An 18,841-nucleotide genomic window follows, 5' to 3' on the forward strand; every position below is an offset into this window, starting at 1 on the left:
ACGCAATGTTATTTTATTTAGAATTCATTTTGCAATGTAATGTAATCACTTCTTAAACTTATTTTTATATTATTATTTATATTTCATATATATTTATAGTCATATCCTTTCTAGATCTATATATTTCACTTTTTATATACTGAAAAAGGGGTCCTTTAAAGGGGTTACTTACTTACTTAGTTGGCCATTACAGACGTGAGTTGTCCTTGGCTGCGTCGAGTCGTCTCTGCCAGTCAGCCCGAATACTTGCTAGCTGTCGCGAGTTGGTAGTACCGAGCGCCCTCAAATCGTTGGTCACCTGGTCCTTCCACCGAAGATGCGGACGCCATCTATCGCCTTTCCACCGCACGATATGGGGTTAGGACTTGCAATTAATGTCCATTGCATAGTAGTTCACCTTAATATTATGTGCCTTAGAGTATCCATATTTGATATCAGATGTATAAAACAAATTATAAATAATATTAAAAGCAAATTAAGTACAATAAAAATAATAAAATAAAATCAAAAAGAGTCAAAATAAAATTTTAAAAAATATTTAACAAAATAATTGTTAACAAAAATGTTGCAAAATATTAAAAAAAAAATAATATAAGTTAATAATCCGAAAAAAAAATAAACAAGATACCGTTTCCACCAGATGCTCCACTTCGCTTTAATAGTGTTGGACTACATGTATCTACCTATATGCACCAAATAAATTATATTGTATGAAAATGTTGTGAATAAATTTGTTTTTTTTTTTCTTGACAATATTTTGCCTTTGGGAAATTGAAATATTTAAAATAATTTTATTTTCTTTTTCTCTCTTTTTTTTTTATTTTTATCTTTTATTAGGGCATGGAGCTGAGGCATTATCAACATCCTTTAGTGCATATGTTCCAACAGCACAATTGCCAACGGCCGCTTCACATCAGTCTATACCTGGAGTTGCTGGTAAGCAAGCCGAAGGTAAAACAATTTAAATATGATGAATATAAAAAGACTAAAAGATATCTGCTTTAAATATTTAAAAGTACAAACATCAATTCCAAATTGCATTGACACCAACTAGTGCACCTCACTTTTGTTCCAACACTACCGAAACACCCATCGGCAATTTCATACTTAAAGAGATAAGATAAGATAAGATAGTCATAATCGAGCCATTTTTAAAATCAACTGGTTTCAAGGATAATCATTGGATTGAACACGCTTGTTGCACACAATTCAGTTACTAATTAATATGCTAAAACAATTGTACAGGGTGTAAATACAGGGTGTGTTTTGTGTATTCCACAGGCAACTGTAAAAGAAAGCAATAGTTCGTGCTTGATTGATATTGAGACTGGAACTGGACTGATAATTTGCATTCTGATTACTATATCTAGTCTCGGTTCTGAATTGTCCTTGTCTTCTCAGTAATAAAAACTTCTCAAAATATTAAAAAATAAATTATAGTACATTTTAAAAACATATTGTAGAAGATAAAATGAATATAGATATAGATATAGGCTGGAAGATCAATGATCCAAATTATAAAATAACAACACACTTTAAAAACTTTGTATTGTCCAATACTAGGCAAACTGAATTTCTTCATATCAAAATTAATCAATAAACTCCTTAAAAAACTATTCTCTATGGGTATATGTCCCCGTATATATCATTAGGAGCATTTTTTAGTTTATGCAATATACTCTTATCTGACAACATACACAAGATCTTTTAATATGACCAACTTTTAATCATCAATTATGGACCGATTATGTCTGACTGAAGTACTCAAAGTCGTGTGATTTACGCCAGACTTAGGTTTCAAATGTACCATAAATATTCGAATATATATTTTTATTTATTTACACTTTATCTAACGTACAAGATTTTAATCAATTCTGCACTGATAGTGTTAAAAGGAATTTCAATTGTGTATTTTTATATAATTTTGCATTGAGGTACTATTCAACTATTATTTGTAATTACTCAACCTGAATATAGAGTCTTTAGTCTTGCTAATAGTCTTTCAAACTACTTTATAAAAAAAACAAGTTCCCATACATATACATTATCTGGATCGAAGAGGTTTCATGTTATTAGCAAAAATCTTGAAAGCTTTCAGTTTCGTTATACATTGAACTGATAAAAACAATTGTTATGTTAAAAGTAATTATTACATCTTACTTAAATTCTTGAATTACGACATATGTTTATACATATGTTTATATCATGTTTATATGTATCAAATAAAGACCTCACCCATGCATATAACATTAACATATAAAGACCTAACAAATAAAGATCTAACTTACTACATTCTTAATTACCGAAAATCTCTACTTAGGTAGAGATACAATGAAAGCTCTGTTATGCAAACATTAACAGACAGAATCAGTAATTCAGCCCAGTAAACAGAAACCTTATGTAGCTGAATACTACCACACACTAACGTCTTATACGTTTACACAAAATATCTATCGATCTGTTGCTAGTGTAAACAGGTCTTATGAAGAATACAATTTAATGGCACACAATATTGCAGAGTTGTGAGAGCAATCTATTTGTTTGACAGACTTTTAACTGTCCCTAATCTTTTCTACTGTGATCTTGACACAAGTCATATTTTGGTTCATAGATGGATTCATAATAAAACAAACCGTTATTCCAAAAAAAATGTGATTACTATGGTATATAATCACTAATCAACCAAAGCACGCACTGGAACAATTTAATATATCCGCAAAGACCCTATATTTAGATTTTTAATAGGTGACAAGTTTTTTCAAGTCAAGTATTAAGTGTTTAAAAATTAGACTAAGTTCCTGAAGCTCTACTTATTTATGTTGTTATTATATTATGAGTGGTTCTCATAGAAGAGGATCTCCTAAACGTAAATCTGTTCGCTCCTGGAACCTAATATTCGATTAGAATCAAGCACTTTGTTGATGTTATTGTTGTGTGCGATTTTTTAAATGTTAGTAAATAAATTCTAAGCAAATTACAATTGTCTTCGGGATAATATTGAAACACTTAAGATTTAAATAATTTCTAACTTTTTCACAATTGTTTTTTTTTTGGTTTTAATCTGTTTCACACTTAAGCATCAGAATAAGAGTTTTATATTCATATACATGTTTCAATTGTTTTTTAATAATATATAAAAAGATTTTCATTGTAATTATTATTTATATATACTTTGAATTATATTAATGTTTAAATATCATCGACCGCAGGCCCCGATGGAAGCAATCTTTTCATTTACCACCTTCCGCAGGAGTTCACAGATGCCGATCTCGCTTCTACTTTTATTCCGTTCGGTAATGTACTATCAGCGAAAGTGTTCATCGACAAGCAGACGAACTTGTCAAAGTGTTTTGGTTTCGTGTCATATGATAATCCACTTTCAGCCGGTGCAGCCATACAAGCAATGCATGGATTCCAAATTGGCACGAAGCGCTTAAAAGTGCAATTGAAGCGCTCCAAGGATAAGCCTTACTAGGCGTATATAAAAATTAATAATAAGAAATCTAAAACTAAAAATTTTAAAATTCAAAAAATTCAAAAAGTTAAAAAAAAAAAAAGAAAATAATATATTACAGAAAAAAAAAATTTAAATATAAAAAAAAAATTGTTGAAAGTCATTTTCTTTCTTTGATTTGAAAGTAAATGCAGAACTAAAATAGCAGTGTAGGTGCCTTTAATTTTTAATATAAAGGACCAAATAAGCTATGACTTGAAAATAAAATTCCTTTGTTATAATCGTCTTTTTTTTTTTTTTTGTTAATAAAATAATAAATAAAAAATATTACTAGCAATAAAAGCTAATGAACGGCAAGACCAAAGAAAATGTCAAAGCAAAAACAATTATGTATGCAAATGTTATTTTTTAATTCATAAAAAAAACAAAAAAACTAAAATATTTTTTAAAATTTTATTAGAAAATTATAAAAAAATGTTATAACACATTTATATAAATATATTTATTAATATATAAACAAACACTTAATAAAAAAAATGCTGAATTTGATTAAGGAACATGGCAAGTCATTTTAAATACAAAAAAAAAACTAAAGAAAAACAAAACTAATTATATTTTGATATAAATTGTTATAAGCCATGTATTTACTGGTAGACTATTTACATATAGAGGACCTCATACACATGTATCATTAATGCATTGTAATTTAAGAACATCAAACAAATAACGTATATACAAACCAATGTATTGAAAGCCAAATAGTTAAGCAAATTCATTAAGTTCTTACTTAGTTAAAATTAAAATTATAAATAAAATAAAAATAAAAATAAATCAAAAATAAACAAACAAACAACTAATATACATATACATATATATATACATATACGTTATATGATAAATATTTTATTAGTAAAATTTTGTGTTAAGAGTTAAGCGCGGAGTCGTTGCTACTCGCAATCAATACATTCTTTATAATGCATATTGTACATAAATATGCAAATTAATTTAATTTAATATATGTATATACATACGTATGTATATCAATAACAAATACATATCAATACATACCGATTTGTATTGATTTTCTCTTATATATATATACTTATTTTATTTACAATTTCAATCAAGAAGTCAATCAAGAAGTGATTTATTTTTGGTACTTTGCGAACTAAAGCAGTTACATTAAATAATTTGGTTTGTTAAGACATAATAAAATTTTTTGTTAATATGTTATTAAATATTCAGCTAAGTCAATTCTGCTATTATTTTATCTAAAAGATTTTTTTTAATCACAAAGTACCATATAAACGCACTGCTGAGACATATATTTAGTCAAAAAAACTTTTTCTGCTAAGAAAGAAAAATATTTGTAATTCATATAACAAAAAAATTATTGATTTCCAATTCGAAGAAAAAATTCAATTGTCTTAAACTCAAGAAAAAACTTTGTATATTACAAAAATAATTAATTTAAATACTTTCAAATTTATTTGAAAAAACAAATACCATAAGTCCAATGAAATAGGCCGGTAACCATCAATTTAGTTCCCCGCGTATATCCCTCACAGTTTAAAAATCAAATAATTATAGATATATAAATTTTGTTCTTATATACAAAATGTTTCGTATAGCCCATCGATTAATTTCACAGAAAAGATAAACCAGAATTTCAACTCTTCAAGAACCTTATCGTTCCTACCACATCCCTCTGGTTCGAAGCCTCTATAAAAATGTCAGATAAAACTGATAAATAATGGTGTTGTCATTTTGTGTTCAATTTGATTGCAGTAACAGTCACTTGCTTTTTAATTTAATTAAATACTTTTTAATTTAATTAGTTCACCTTAATTTTGCAAACATCATTTCTTCAATTTCTTCAATACTAAACAATGAAAATTATTCTTCGAATATGCTAGAATATATCATTTCATATTAATAAAAACATTTTTTAAGTCCTAAAAAATTTAAAAATTAGTTTACGGATAGTTTAACACACTCACATTCGTTAGAAAATGTAATTAAAATCAGTCATTTAATTTGAAATCGCCGAATCTATATAGGTTACCATTAGACCATCATATCCATTTCTTTCAACCAGCGCGTTCTTGGACTTCATTTAGGTGTTAATAAAACTTCAATTCAAATTACGTTAACAGTTAACATTTAACAAGAAAATGTGGTAACTAACATTATGTCAACTAAAGAACTAAGCTAGCCATTATAAGATCGAGTTTTATAACTTAGACATAATGCTTTTGGTGTTACTCCATGCTAGCCAAGACCGAACTCAAGATATAGTGACACGTATCTTTATAGATATCTAATATCGAATCCCTAAATATGAATATAAATAATTATTATAAATAATAAGAAACGACATAAAAAAAATAACAATAGCTATGTTATTAAAAAAAAATTTCGTGCTAACGATCAAACCTAATAATCAGAGAGGTTTGTAGATTAAATAAATCACTTCAATTTTAAAAAGTAATAATGTATGTGCCTCAGTTTCTTTTAATTCGTTAATCATATCAACAAATATATATGACATAGATTCATTTTTCATTTTTTTGAAAATTAAAAATATAACTGATTCTAAGAAAAATTTGTATCAGAATTGTAGCCGTTCAGGGACTACAATATGAAATTCTGATCACCAAATTGTAATTATAATTGCTTTTATATTATTCTTTCAGTATGTCAAATACGGATATTAGCAAATTCAACAGAAAAGTAATTTATTTCATGCTAAATTTCAATGCTAAATTATTTTTAAATCAACTTAAATGTGCAGTGTGAACATACAATTAAAGAGGACTTAGGTAATTATAGCGCAGCCATCTATTGGCAACTATATGCGTTGGTAGGGCAGATCTTTCACTAATGTACCGTCATAATTTTATAACATTTTGGTTAATTGAGGAACTGGAAGATAGCTTAATAGTTTGTTTAATATTTCACTTAAGTATTGACTAAAGTTAAAAATAAGATTAAGATATTTGTTATTCACATACTACACATATTATTATAGTTAGTATTTTTTCGTGCTAGCGTACTTTATATATATGAGTAACACAAATCAAACCTATTGTATTGTTATTAGCATTAGCTTTCCATTTTTTTTGTTGTTGGAAATACTAATTTAATCGTGAAAAATAACGTGGCCTTAATAGCAGCAGCTTTTAGTTTAAAGAAATTCGCTATAAAAAAAAATTATAGAATTTAAATAACAAATTAATCCTTAACGATTATGATTTTATATTTGACAAAAATTTAATTAATCTGTAGTCACAGACAAACTTATTGAGGCCATTTTAGGCCTCATAATGTTGAGAAAAAAATCTGATTTCATTGAAATAAGATAGTGGTGTACAAGGAGAGATTTGAGGGTTCAAACCCTTTCAAAAACCTTTTGGACTATCTTGCTACTGTAAGATACAATTATTTTTTTTTGTGCATACAAATCTCTCATGTGAACGATAAACTAGTTTTTAAAAAGTCGCCTTTAGTAAGTCCCCCCTATATACGCCCCTAAAATGCAATATGTCTGTATAATAATTCATGGATATTCGTTATTCCTAGAAATAATAAACTTTTGTTGCAAATATAATTGATCTGATTAAAAGCTTAAACATATTAAAATCATTAAATAAAGTAAAAGCAATTCGGGAGGATATGTGTAATAAGCATGGTTTCCTTAAAGAAAATATATAAATATATAAAGCATTTAATGTTACTTTAAGTTGCAATAGGTAATTAACATTTTTGGCTTGATGTAATATGATTACATCTGCTAAATCAGATCTGTGTGGTTCAGTACAGAAGAATCAATCCTTTTAAAGTGTGAACATCTAGAAATCAGCAAATATCTTTGTACAGAAAGACTCTTCGCTCTAATGACAGGCTTATATCCACTATAACTGGTACATGAGTACGCACTTCTAAGAGACTCTCTAAGATCTCCCATAATTAATCTTAATAAAGATTAGGATTTTCCGATATACTAGAACTAATATTAAAACCAGTTTATTGTAGTGAAGAATATTCGTTTTTTATTAATTATTTGGGGTGGAAGATTTTAATTCTTATTAGAATATTTTAATATTCTTAATTAAATATTTCTCGTTATTAGTTGTCAAATGTATATTAGGAAATAAGTATATTGATTAGTTTTAATTCAGTTAAAAATAATTTTAATCCATATATTTTTCGGAACCAATTCGTTTCTAATTGGTAGACATTTTGTAGTTTAGTTAGAATTCTAGATGGCTAGATGAAAACGTTATAAACAATTGCAATTTTTAATAAAAATAACAACATTAAAGCGTAAAAGAGAATTGTTCGAAAATATTATATATATGATGCTTTTTATGACTTATGGTATCTGAAGATAGCGTCAGTCTCAAGAATACTTTTTGATTGATTTCCCAACTTCGTTTAATTATTTTTTCATTTTTATATAATTTTTGTAGAATATATCATTTTTACTGTTATTTTATTTTTTATTATTTTCGATTTGTTTGCAATATTTTTTTATTTTTTTTTTTTAAATTTTTAAATTTTTGTTCATTATTTTTTTTAATATTTTTACATTTCTTTGATTTTTTTTTATTTTTTATTTTTATTTTTATACATCTTAGAATTTTTTTTTTTTGGTATTTTTTTTATTATTTTTATATTTCTTTGTTTGAGTTATTTTTTTTAATATTTTTTTATTTTTTAATTTCAATTACTTTTGTTTTTATTATTTTCAGTTTTTGCTTTATAATAAACTTTATTTTTTTATATTATTTTTGAATATGAATAAATTTTTCAATATTTTCGTATAGTTTTTTTTTATATTATTTTGTTGAATTTTTTTTTAAATTTAAAAATTATTATTATATAATTTTTGTTTTCTTTTTTTGTTGTACTTATTGCATTATTTTTATTTTAACTTTTATATGCCGTTTTCAATTTTATTTTTTTTTTTATAACTTTGTATTGCTGGTTTATTTTTTTAATAATTGGATTAAAATTAATTTTTCTTCAGTCCATTTTTATTTACAAATTTAAACACATTCACATTAATTTTTATATTAATACATTTTTAATATTAAATTTAATTTTTTCGTTTTTTAATTTTTTTTATTTAAGTTACAATTTTTCAGTAAACTAAAGTTTCTTCGACTATTAAAAATGATCTATTTACATATGATTATTTCTCAAATTCTATGAAGCTGCTAGTATAAGCATTTTTACCAATCACTTCGTAAACATATATAGCATTTAGCATTTCGCTATCCGATCATATGTTATAATTGTTCTTGGATGCATAATTTACAGATATAATTTATTAGATTTTGGTTAATGTTATGGATACTTAACATATATATTTTTAAAACAATGTTGTCACTGTAACATTATTGATCAGATATACTAACATTAGATGCTACATCTACTGTCATTAGAAATATATAGAAATAGCAAATTAATGTTGGCTGCTGCACATCGGAACAGTACGAGTACAAGAATCAATTGGAAAAATTATTAATTTTTTGTTTTTCATATTAGATTAAAGTTATTTCAACTTTTATGGGTCCGCAGACCCATTGCTCTTAGTTACGTTAATTTCGGTTTACCGAAAATTATATGCATAGGCTAGATCCCAAAAAAATATATAAACTGTATTTTCTTCATATCGTTTATGTAAAATAAGCATATAAGCTAGTTAATAAATTTGGATGTTGTCTATTTAAGAATTATTTCAAGAGTTTCAATATTATGTACTATTTGGAGACTTAACTATTATTCTGGTCTCTATACATGACACATAAATGTTATATATATAAAACATATATTATATGTCATATTACATGTTAAATATATATGATATATATGTGAATACATATTTATATTTACATTCTATGTAAAAAAAAATGGCATTTATAATATAACAAACGCAGTAAAAGATATCGCAACAATTTATTCTGTTTGAGTTGGTAACACAGTAGCTATCCTAGATTTCAGTGTGATACGTAATGTCGACTGTCGTTATCACCATTGTGGTCATAAAAGAAAATTTACTAAAGGACTTGTTAATCATAATCAGCTTAATCATAATGAACTTATGAGAAGTATATAGAAGATTGAGGGAAGTAATAGTTGTCCTGCACTCGATGGGGCGTACTTCCAAAGCGGTTAAATAAATATTGATTTATTGATAATCATAATGAGCTTATGAGAAGTATATAGAAGATTGAGGGAAGTAATAGTTGTCCTGCACTCTCGATGGGGCGTACTTCCAAAGCGGTTAAATAAATATTGATTTATTGATAATTTTTTTAATTAATTGCGAAGACTTTTTACATAGAATAAATATATCTATTATACAAATATAGATGTGTGTATTACATACTTATGTATTTAAATACAAAGATTTATATTGTTATTCAGAAAAAAATGATTTCATTAGTTAATTTTCTTACTCTTAAGAACTGAAACATTAAAAATGTTAAAAAAAAATTTAATTTTAGTATTTACTTTGAAAATATATACCATATATAACTTAATTTGTGTTATTGCATAGTCATACCAAAATCATAGCCTATATATCTGGGAAGACATGAGTTCAAGGATTTTGTCATACTAGTTGTAGTGATATTTTTGCTTGTTGATGGATTATAAAAATTAAAAACAATAAAAAAATATTAATTATAGAAATGAAAATGTATTTAAATGAATAATTCTTCTTATTATTCTCATTAATTTTTTTATTCAAAATGAAACATGATTCAATTAAAAATATATATAAATATATATATAAAATAAAGATATAAGTATGTGGATATATGTGTACGTGTATCTTGTTTCGAAATTCGAAATTCGTTAACAAATTAGAGAAATTGATGATGCAAGTGTACTTAAGGTTAACTAATTTTGCCTTTAACTATGTTAAGTATTTAATTACTGAAACTACAAATATATATTTTTAGTATAAAATTTTAAACCAAATTATGAAATATAATATTTAATAAATTTTAATGAAATATAGTATACAATGTATTAATGAAAATTTATTTGTACATAAATATATTTGTGGGAAGAAATTTTGAAATATCTTAATTAATAAATGGAAATGTAATTTAATATTTAAAAACAAAAAATGTTTTATTTTTTATTAACAATTTAATTTGATTTGATTTTGCTGGCAACTATTGTATTTAATAGAGAGGTTTCGAACAGTAGTGAATACCAACAACAAAATTTTTATTTTTCATGCTAATGTTACTCCACGATTCGCACGAGCGAGACCAATATTTTTGCGAAGATAAGTTGTAATTTAACGTCATATTTTTCTGACAGAAGTAACTATTATATTTAATAGAAACTAGTATATTTCATAAAGAGGTTTTTCGAAAAGTAGTGAAACACAACAACAAAAATTCATTTCATATAATTTTTATTTAATTGAATTTTTGACTGACCATACAGCTGTTTCGAGTATTGTCAAATGCCCATCATCATTATCAGCATTTTGGAATAATGGTTTATATTTAATTATTCGTAAATAATTTCTTTAGACTCCAACTACCAAGTATTGAACTCGTACCCTGCTAAAATTAAAGGTCAGAGCCAGTATTGATTAGACAACTCACACAAAGCCGTAGTTAACTTCTGTGTTAGAACTTGGAATTTTGTTGACATCCTAGTAAGCACTAAAAAGATTAAATGGTACCACATCTTGAATAAATCCAAACTTAAATAAAATACATTACATGTAATATAATAGATCCGGTCAAAATATACATAAGGGACAGAGCTCTGAAACTATATGCGAAAACCGACAGGCTGCCCTACTTAGCACTATCTAATCTCAGAGTAATCACTAACTGCATGGGGCGGTACGCAGATCTTAGATCAATCATTGAATAATCACAGAGATTATCAGGAATACTCAAATTAGTCAGTGAGATGGGCGGGACTCAGCAGAATCCCCCCAGCTATCATAGAGTAAAAGTGCCCAGATGCACTTACTCGGAAAAGGCTTAACATAACATAACATAATAACATGTAATATACGTCACTTTTTAAATTTTCATAAACGATATTGAATAGCAATTAATAAGTATTTTATTTTGGTTTTGAAAAGCATGTTTTCCTTTTTAAATAAATATTCTTTTTTTCATTTTCTTGCCAATCAGTGCACCATAATTAAATTGATAGAGAATGTCTTTAACGTCACAGAGCAGACATAAATTTAAGCTCATTTTATCCTTAAAAGTCCTTTAAGCGTATTGAGGTGTCAAAATTATAAATCATTTAAAATAAGAAGGGCAAAAAAAATTAAGAACGGAAGAAGAAGATTTTGCAGAACGAAAATACCGCCCAAGGTCAAAAAAATGGAGTTGTTGCAGAAAATGTGTGCTGCCAGAGTGTAAAAAACCTCTACTGCAGCCAGCAACGAATAAAATCTGTTTTACTCAAAGAAACAGAAAAAGAAACAAAAAAAAAGGATATGAAAAAGAAAAAGAAGCTAACAAAAAACAAAAGAGAAAAGAGAAAAGAGAAAATCATAATAAATGTGGAAAAATGGCGAAAAGATTGTTTTCCAATTTATGTTTTCACACCGATGAAATAAAATAGCTGCAGGAACTGTCAGGTTACAAGGATAAACTGTAACTGAAATAAGGCGAAAATAAAAAGGCATAACAAAAGTTATAATGTTGTAATAAAATGAAACGAGCAAAACAAAAGAACACTTCACATTAACCAAAATACACAAAACGAAACAGAAAGCTTATAAGGACGATGCACGCCATAACTCCAAGGAGCGTATCGTAATTGGAGCTGGTTCAGGAGTTCGAGTGCCGCTTGAAGTATTGGGTGCAAACACATAGGCAACGATGCGTTTGGAGTTTAATAGTTCGAAAAAATTGCACAATCCACGCGGTACTCGTTGCCACCACTGCCTCCCCGGCAACTTCTTCGTTTTTCGCTGAGAACTCTCCTAGTGAAAATGTTGCCGCAGGACATGCACAAGCGATGAGCTGAACTGTGTTAAATGGGTTACGGTTGGCGTTGTCTTGCCATATATTCACATATGTGCAAAATGCACAAATGTACACGAATCCTTGCGGTGTGTGTATATATGTGACTGTGATTTGTTTATCAAGTTACTCGTAAATGCAATATCCTCAAATAGGAATAAGAAAAGAGTAAAAGTTAAACTTGTGCATATTTCATATGTTAACACAAACATTTGAATTCCAGCTGCAGACATTTTGATTTATAACTTTTAGGATAACTGCAAGGATTTTGCGATTGGCTTGCACAAATGCAAATGCAAAATGCCATCCACGATATGAGAAAAATGAAAAATACAAAATTCAAAATACAAAATGCGAAATGAGGATGCACTGCATCCAATAATATGAAATGAAATAAAATAAAATATAATATAAATCCGAATTCAAACCAAAATGTTGGAAAACCAACAAAAACAACAAATGCAGCCAATGCAGCCAATACGAAAGGCAAAACAAAATTTTCAACTCAAACAGCTGCTGGCAGTTAAAGCTTCTCCTGCTCCTGCTCCAGCTCCTGCTCCAGCTACAATTTCAGCTCCTGCCGCTTTATCCACTGGTGCTTCTTCTATTGCATCTTATGTTTTCCAAGACGGCGGAAATAATACCGACAGTTTATATTTATGGAAATCAAATTTATAACTTGTAGAAAAATAAAATTATGGCAGGGAAGCTTAAATTCAATATTTTCTCATATTTCTGAATATTTTATTTGTCCGTTTATTTATTTATTTTTATTTATTTTTTTTTTTGTAGTGGTGCTATTCCGTACCATTACTTTATATCCTTTAAGTTGTTATTGTGGATCCGCTTGTGGACACATAAGAAATGCGCATATTATTTTTGATGGGAAATTTGCATATCAATTGTGAATAAAACTTTTGGAACTGTATGTGTTGATATAACCTTTGACATCAAATTGAATGAGATAATTTGTTGAGATAATTTTTTTTGATGAGACAAACTCTTGAAAGTATTTGTTTTATAAAAAACAAAAATTGTCTTATACACTCAAGAAAATGTTTGTTAAAAAATGCAATGAAAAAAATAAAACACTTATGCTTTAAATTCTTATTATGTACTATATATTGTATTTAAATTGCCTACGTCCAAATGTACCAATAGTAACGCAAGCTAGTGTAGACATTCTGTCCCGACATCAAAGTTACTATATATTCAACGTCAATGATTATCATATAACTTTATATTACAAACTAAGCAATACTGAAAAGCTGGAGATTACTAAAAATTTCTTAACTAAATCTATTGAATACATGAAAACTGGTTATTACAACCCCAGATATTACCGACGGAGGAATCAGCTCACACCAGAAGACCCAAACGCTATTCCCAACAGACTTGCTAAATACATTAAGACTGAAAAGTTTTCGGAAATTCTCATTTAAAATTCGCGCGCTGTATATTTTTCGATATTTTAAGTTTATGTAGTTTGGCAGCACTGTCCTTAATTACTATGCCAAAAATGAGCTCGATCTGTCAGACAGTTCGTTTACGGCAGCTGTTGAAACCAGTTCACCTCAGTAGTGCGTTGCGAAATGTCTTCGACGGTCGTACGACCGTCCTGGAAGGCTTTGTACCACTCATAAACTTGAGTTTTCGATAAAACTGATTCCCCATAAGCCTTTTGTAGCATTCGCAACGATTCTGCACACGAAATTTCGTTCGAAACACAAAATTTGATGCAAACTCTTTGTTCAATATTTTTTTCCATTGTTTTTTTCGCAACGCCCTACTGAGGTGAACTGGTTTCAACAGCTGCCGTAAACGAACTGTCTGACAGATCGCGCTCATTTTTGGCATAGTAATTAAGGACAGTGCTGCCAAACTACATAAACTTAAAATATCGAAAAATATACAGCGCGCGAATTTTAAATGAGAATTTCCGAAAACTTTTCGGTCTTAATGTATTATGTTCTAATGTGAAAATTGTTAAATTTCACATTAACTTACTCATTAAAAAAATTGTATTTGTTAAATATTGAATTGATCTTACGTACTATCCTTATATACTAAAATTCTTCTAATTATTTATTGCCATTTCCTGTTAGACAGATGTCATTATAAATAAATAAATGCTGGTTCCTACATTTTTGAGAATATTTTGACTACAACTTTACGGATGTTCATTTTCAAAGCGTCGACAGTTGACTATCCATCTCCTGACTACTCTCAGTCCGCATAAACACGATGTTGTTCGTTATATTACAAAAGAAGTTCAGTGGTGACAAATGTGATGATGTTGATGACTAGTTTACAAAATCACATATCTTCCACATCTATATCTTCAGTTTTAGGCCTAAAAAACGATAGTGATCATATTGATGTATCGCTCAAAATCAACGGTTTGTGTCAATATGTGTTATTGATAGTTTCGTCGTTTTCAAAAAAATACATCACTGTGGATACAAGGGTCATTCGATTATTACTTTTGAATTTTTTTTTCCTCACTGTCTCTAATTTCTAATTTCGAGAGAAAAATTCTGCGTAAGATCTTTGGTCCTCTACGAGTTAGCGACAACTACCGCATTAGAATGAACCACGAGCTTTACGAGCTTTATCACGACATTGAAATAATTCAGCGCATTAACATTCAGCGGCTTCGCTGGCTTGGTCATGCCGTGAGAATGGATGAAGATGCTTCGGCGAAAAAGATGTTTGAAGCAGTAGTTGGCGGAAGAAGACGTAGAGGTAGACCGTGTCTCCGGTGGAGTGATCAAGTTTGAGAGAGCACTGACTGGACTGATATAGAGACGGCGAAGGCGCGCACTGCAGCAGAGGCACCTGTGGGAGATATGCTGCTCAGGCCAAAACTCGTAACGGGTTGTTATGGCCAAATAATAGTAAGTAAATAAGTCTCTAATTGTATCACTGTCCGGCTAACCGGAATTAGAAGCCTCAGTTTTAAAAAACAATTTAAACACGTTCAATGTGTTGTAAAACTCAATTATCATTTTGTAGATCGTGCAATTTATAGATTCATATTATCAAAGGAAAGCCTTGATTTTAATACACTGTATCGTTGCAAGACAGTCACTTTGACGTATGCCACTGAAACGATGCTGCCAAATAGGACTGCAAAATGGATGATCCTTGCTATTTAATTAAAAAACTTAAATAATCCATAGTACTCGAAATTGGAATACTCTAAAATAATGTTGTAAGAGGCTAAGAAGAAAAAAGGAGATTAAAAGTTATTAAAATTTCTATAGCCACTCATTCCACAAAGCCCAGCACAGCACAGCAGGATTATTAACAGTGGTTTTGAGTTCGGTGGCACAGGAGAAGAAGCTATTCACCCACCCAAGTGTCATCCTAGCATATTATTTGCTGAAAGTTGATTAGATTCTTTTGAAAAACACGCGTTTGGTGTACAGAGCGTTGTTGCAAATTATTTAATTAATTTAATAATAGAAATCCTTGTACCGAAAATACAAACATAAAAGAGTTCTTAACTAATTGAATTTAGTTGTGGAGCCTTAACAAGTAAATTAAATTTATAATTTAAAATGCGCCAAAATGTGTACAAAAAGACCGGGACCGGAGAATGTGCAGGCTAACAAAAACGTGAAACGCGGACTGTGCTGGGGGGTTTAGTTGCACTGAGATGCAAGCAACAACAAGCAATGTAAAGGATATCAAAATTCTAGAAGAGTTAGTCTGCAGAACAATGAGCAACAATATACTCACACGCTTCGTTATAAATTAAATTTAAGTGCGTTTTTGGAAGCTAAAGAACAATAAACCGGTTGGTGCATCTTAAAATTAAAAAACTAACATTCAAAAAATAGTAATAAAATACATATACGGCTTCTTTACATTACGTACGTATACGTATATGTATGTGCATGTGCATGTATATGTATTTATATTACTATTTTTTGAATGTAGTTTTTTATTAATTTTTTTATGTAGATGCCACCAACCGGTTTATGTTCTTTTAGCTTCAAAAACGCTACTTAAATTTAATTATAAGCGAAAGCGTGTGAGTATATGTTGCTCATGTCCTGCAGGACTAACTCTTCTAGGAATTTTGATATCTTTATGCTTTTGTTGCTTGCATCTCAGTGCAACTAAACCCAGCACAGTCCGCGTTTCACGTTTTTGTTAGCTGCACATATCTCCGGTCCGGTCTTTTTGTACACATTTTGGCGCATTTTAATTATAATTAATTTACTTGTTAAGCTCCACAACTAAATTCAATTAGTTAAGAACTCTTTTATGTTTGTATTTTCGGTACAAGGATTTCTATTATTAAATTAATTAAACAATTTGCAACAACGCTCTGTACACCAAACGCGTGTTTTTCAAAAGAATCTAATCAACTTTCAGCAAATAATATGCTAGGATGACACTTGGGTGGGTGAATAGCTTCTTCTCCTGTGCCACCGAACTCAAAACCACTGTTAATAATCCTGCTGTGCTGTGCTGGGCTTTATAGAATGAGTGGCTATAGAAATTTTAATAACTTTTAATCTCCTTTTTTCTTCTTAGCCTCTTACAACATTATTTTAGAGTATTCCAATTTCAAGTACTATGGATTATTTAAGTTTTTTAATTAAATAGCAAGGATCATCCATTTTGCAGTCCTTATTTGGCAGCATCGTTTCAGTGGCATACGTCAAAGTGAACTGTCTTGCAAGATATCATGTATTAAAATCAAGGCTTTCCATTTGATAATATGAATCTATAAATTGCACGATCTACAAATGATAATTGAATCGTTTAACAACCATTGAACGTGTTAAAATTGTAAAACTGAGGCTTCTAATTCGGTTAGGGACAGTGATAAAATTAGAGACTTATTTACTTACTTATTTATTTGGCCATAACAACCCGTTACCGAGTTTTGGCCTGACGCAGCATATCTCCCCAGGTGCCTCTGCTGCGTGCGCGCCTTCTCCAGTCTCGTATATCAAGTCCAGTCAGTGCTCTCTCAACTTGATCACTCCACCGGAGACACGGTCTACTTCTACGACTTCTTCCGTCAACTACTGCTTCAAACATTTTTTTCGCCGGAGCATCTTCATCCATTCTCACGACATGACCAAGCCAGCGAAGCCGCTGAATGTTAATGCGCTGAATTATTTCAATGTCGTGATAAAGCTCGTAGAGCTCGTGGTTCATTCTAATGCAGTAGTTGTCGCTAACTCGTAGAGGACCAAAGATCTTACGCAGAATTTTTCTCTCGAAATTAGAAATTAGAGACAGTGAGGAAAAAAAAATTCAAAAGTAATAATCGAATGACCCTTGTATCCACAGTGATGTATTTTTTTGAAAACGACGAAACTATCAATAACATAAATTGACACAAACCGTTGATTTTGAGCGATACATCAATATGATCACTATCGTTTTTTCGGCCTAAAACTGAAGATATAGATGTGGAAGATATGTGATTTTGTAAACTAGTCATCAACATCATCACATTTGTCACCACTGAACTTCTTTTGTAATATAACGAACAACATCGTGTTTATGCGGACTGAGAGTAGTCAGGAGATGGATAGTCAACTGTCGACGCTTTGAAAATGAACATCCGTAAAGTTGTAGTCAAAATATTCTCAAAAATGTAGGAACCAGCATTTATTTATTTATAATGACATCTGTCTAACAGGAAATGGCAATAAATAATTAGAAGAATTTTAGTATATAAGGATAGTACGTAAGATCAATTCAATATTTAACAAATACAATTTTTTTAATGAGTAAGTTAATGTGAAATTTAACAATTTTCACATTAGAACATAATACATTAAGACCGAAAAGTTTTCGGAAATTCTCATTTAAAATTCGCGCGCTGTATATTTTTCGATATTTTAAGTTTATGGTAGTTTGGCAGCAATTAAGGAAAATTAAACTATGCAAAAAAAAATGAGCGCGATCTGTCAGACAGTTCGTTTACGGCACTGTTGAAACCAGTCCACCTCAAGTAGTGCTGCGAAAAAAACAATGGAAAAAAATATTGAACAAAGAGTTTGCATCAAATTTTGTGTTTCGAACGAAATTTCGTGTGCAGAATCGTTGCGAATGCTAAAAAAGGCTTATGGGGAATCAGTTTTATCGAAAACTCAAGTTTATGAGTGGTACAAAGCCTTTCAGGACGGTCGTACGACCGTCGAAGACATTTCGCAACGCACTAATGAGGTGAACTGGTTTCAACAGCTGCCGTAAACGAACTGTCTGACAGATCGCGCTCATTTTTGGCATAGTAATTAAGGACAGTGCTGCCAAACTAAATAAACTTAAAATATCGAAAAATATACAGCGCGCGAATTTTAAATGAGAATTTCCGAAAGCTTTT

At 29.4% G+C, this 18,841-nt stretch overlaps 1 protein-coding gene across 2 annotated transcripts in view; it reads left to right on the forward strand.

The window, feature by feature from the left end:
- The window catches only part of LOC119687227 (CUGBP Elav-like family member 2), a 148,844-nt gene extending 145,324 nt beyond the window's left edge, over positions 1 to 3,520 (forward strand). The window contains exons 7-8 of one of the 2 annotated variants that reach the window (XM_038101483.1): positions 838 to 936; positions 3,210 to 3,520. In XM_038101483.1, the coding sequence (XP_037957411.1) occupies positions 838 to 936; positions 3,210 to 3,475 (365 nt within the window). In that variant the 3' untranslated portion in view covers positions 3,476 to 3,520. The remainder of the gene's footprint in view (positions 1 to 837; positions 937 to 3,209) is intronic. The other variant, XM_038101482.1, reaches the window with a different exon arrangement.
- Positions 3,521 to 18,841: the final 15,321 nt, after the last annotated feature.

The sequence above is a fragment of the Teleopsis dalmanni genome, chromosome X, assembly GCF_002237135.1.
Source record: "Teleopsis dalmanni isolate 2A chromosome X, ASM223713v2, whole genome shotgun sequence".
NCBI classification, from domain to species: domain Eukaryota; kingdom Metazoa; phylum Arthropoda; class Insecta; order Diptera; family Diopsidae; genus Teleopsis; species Teleopsis dalmanni.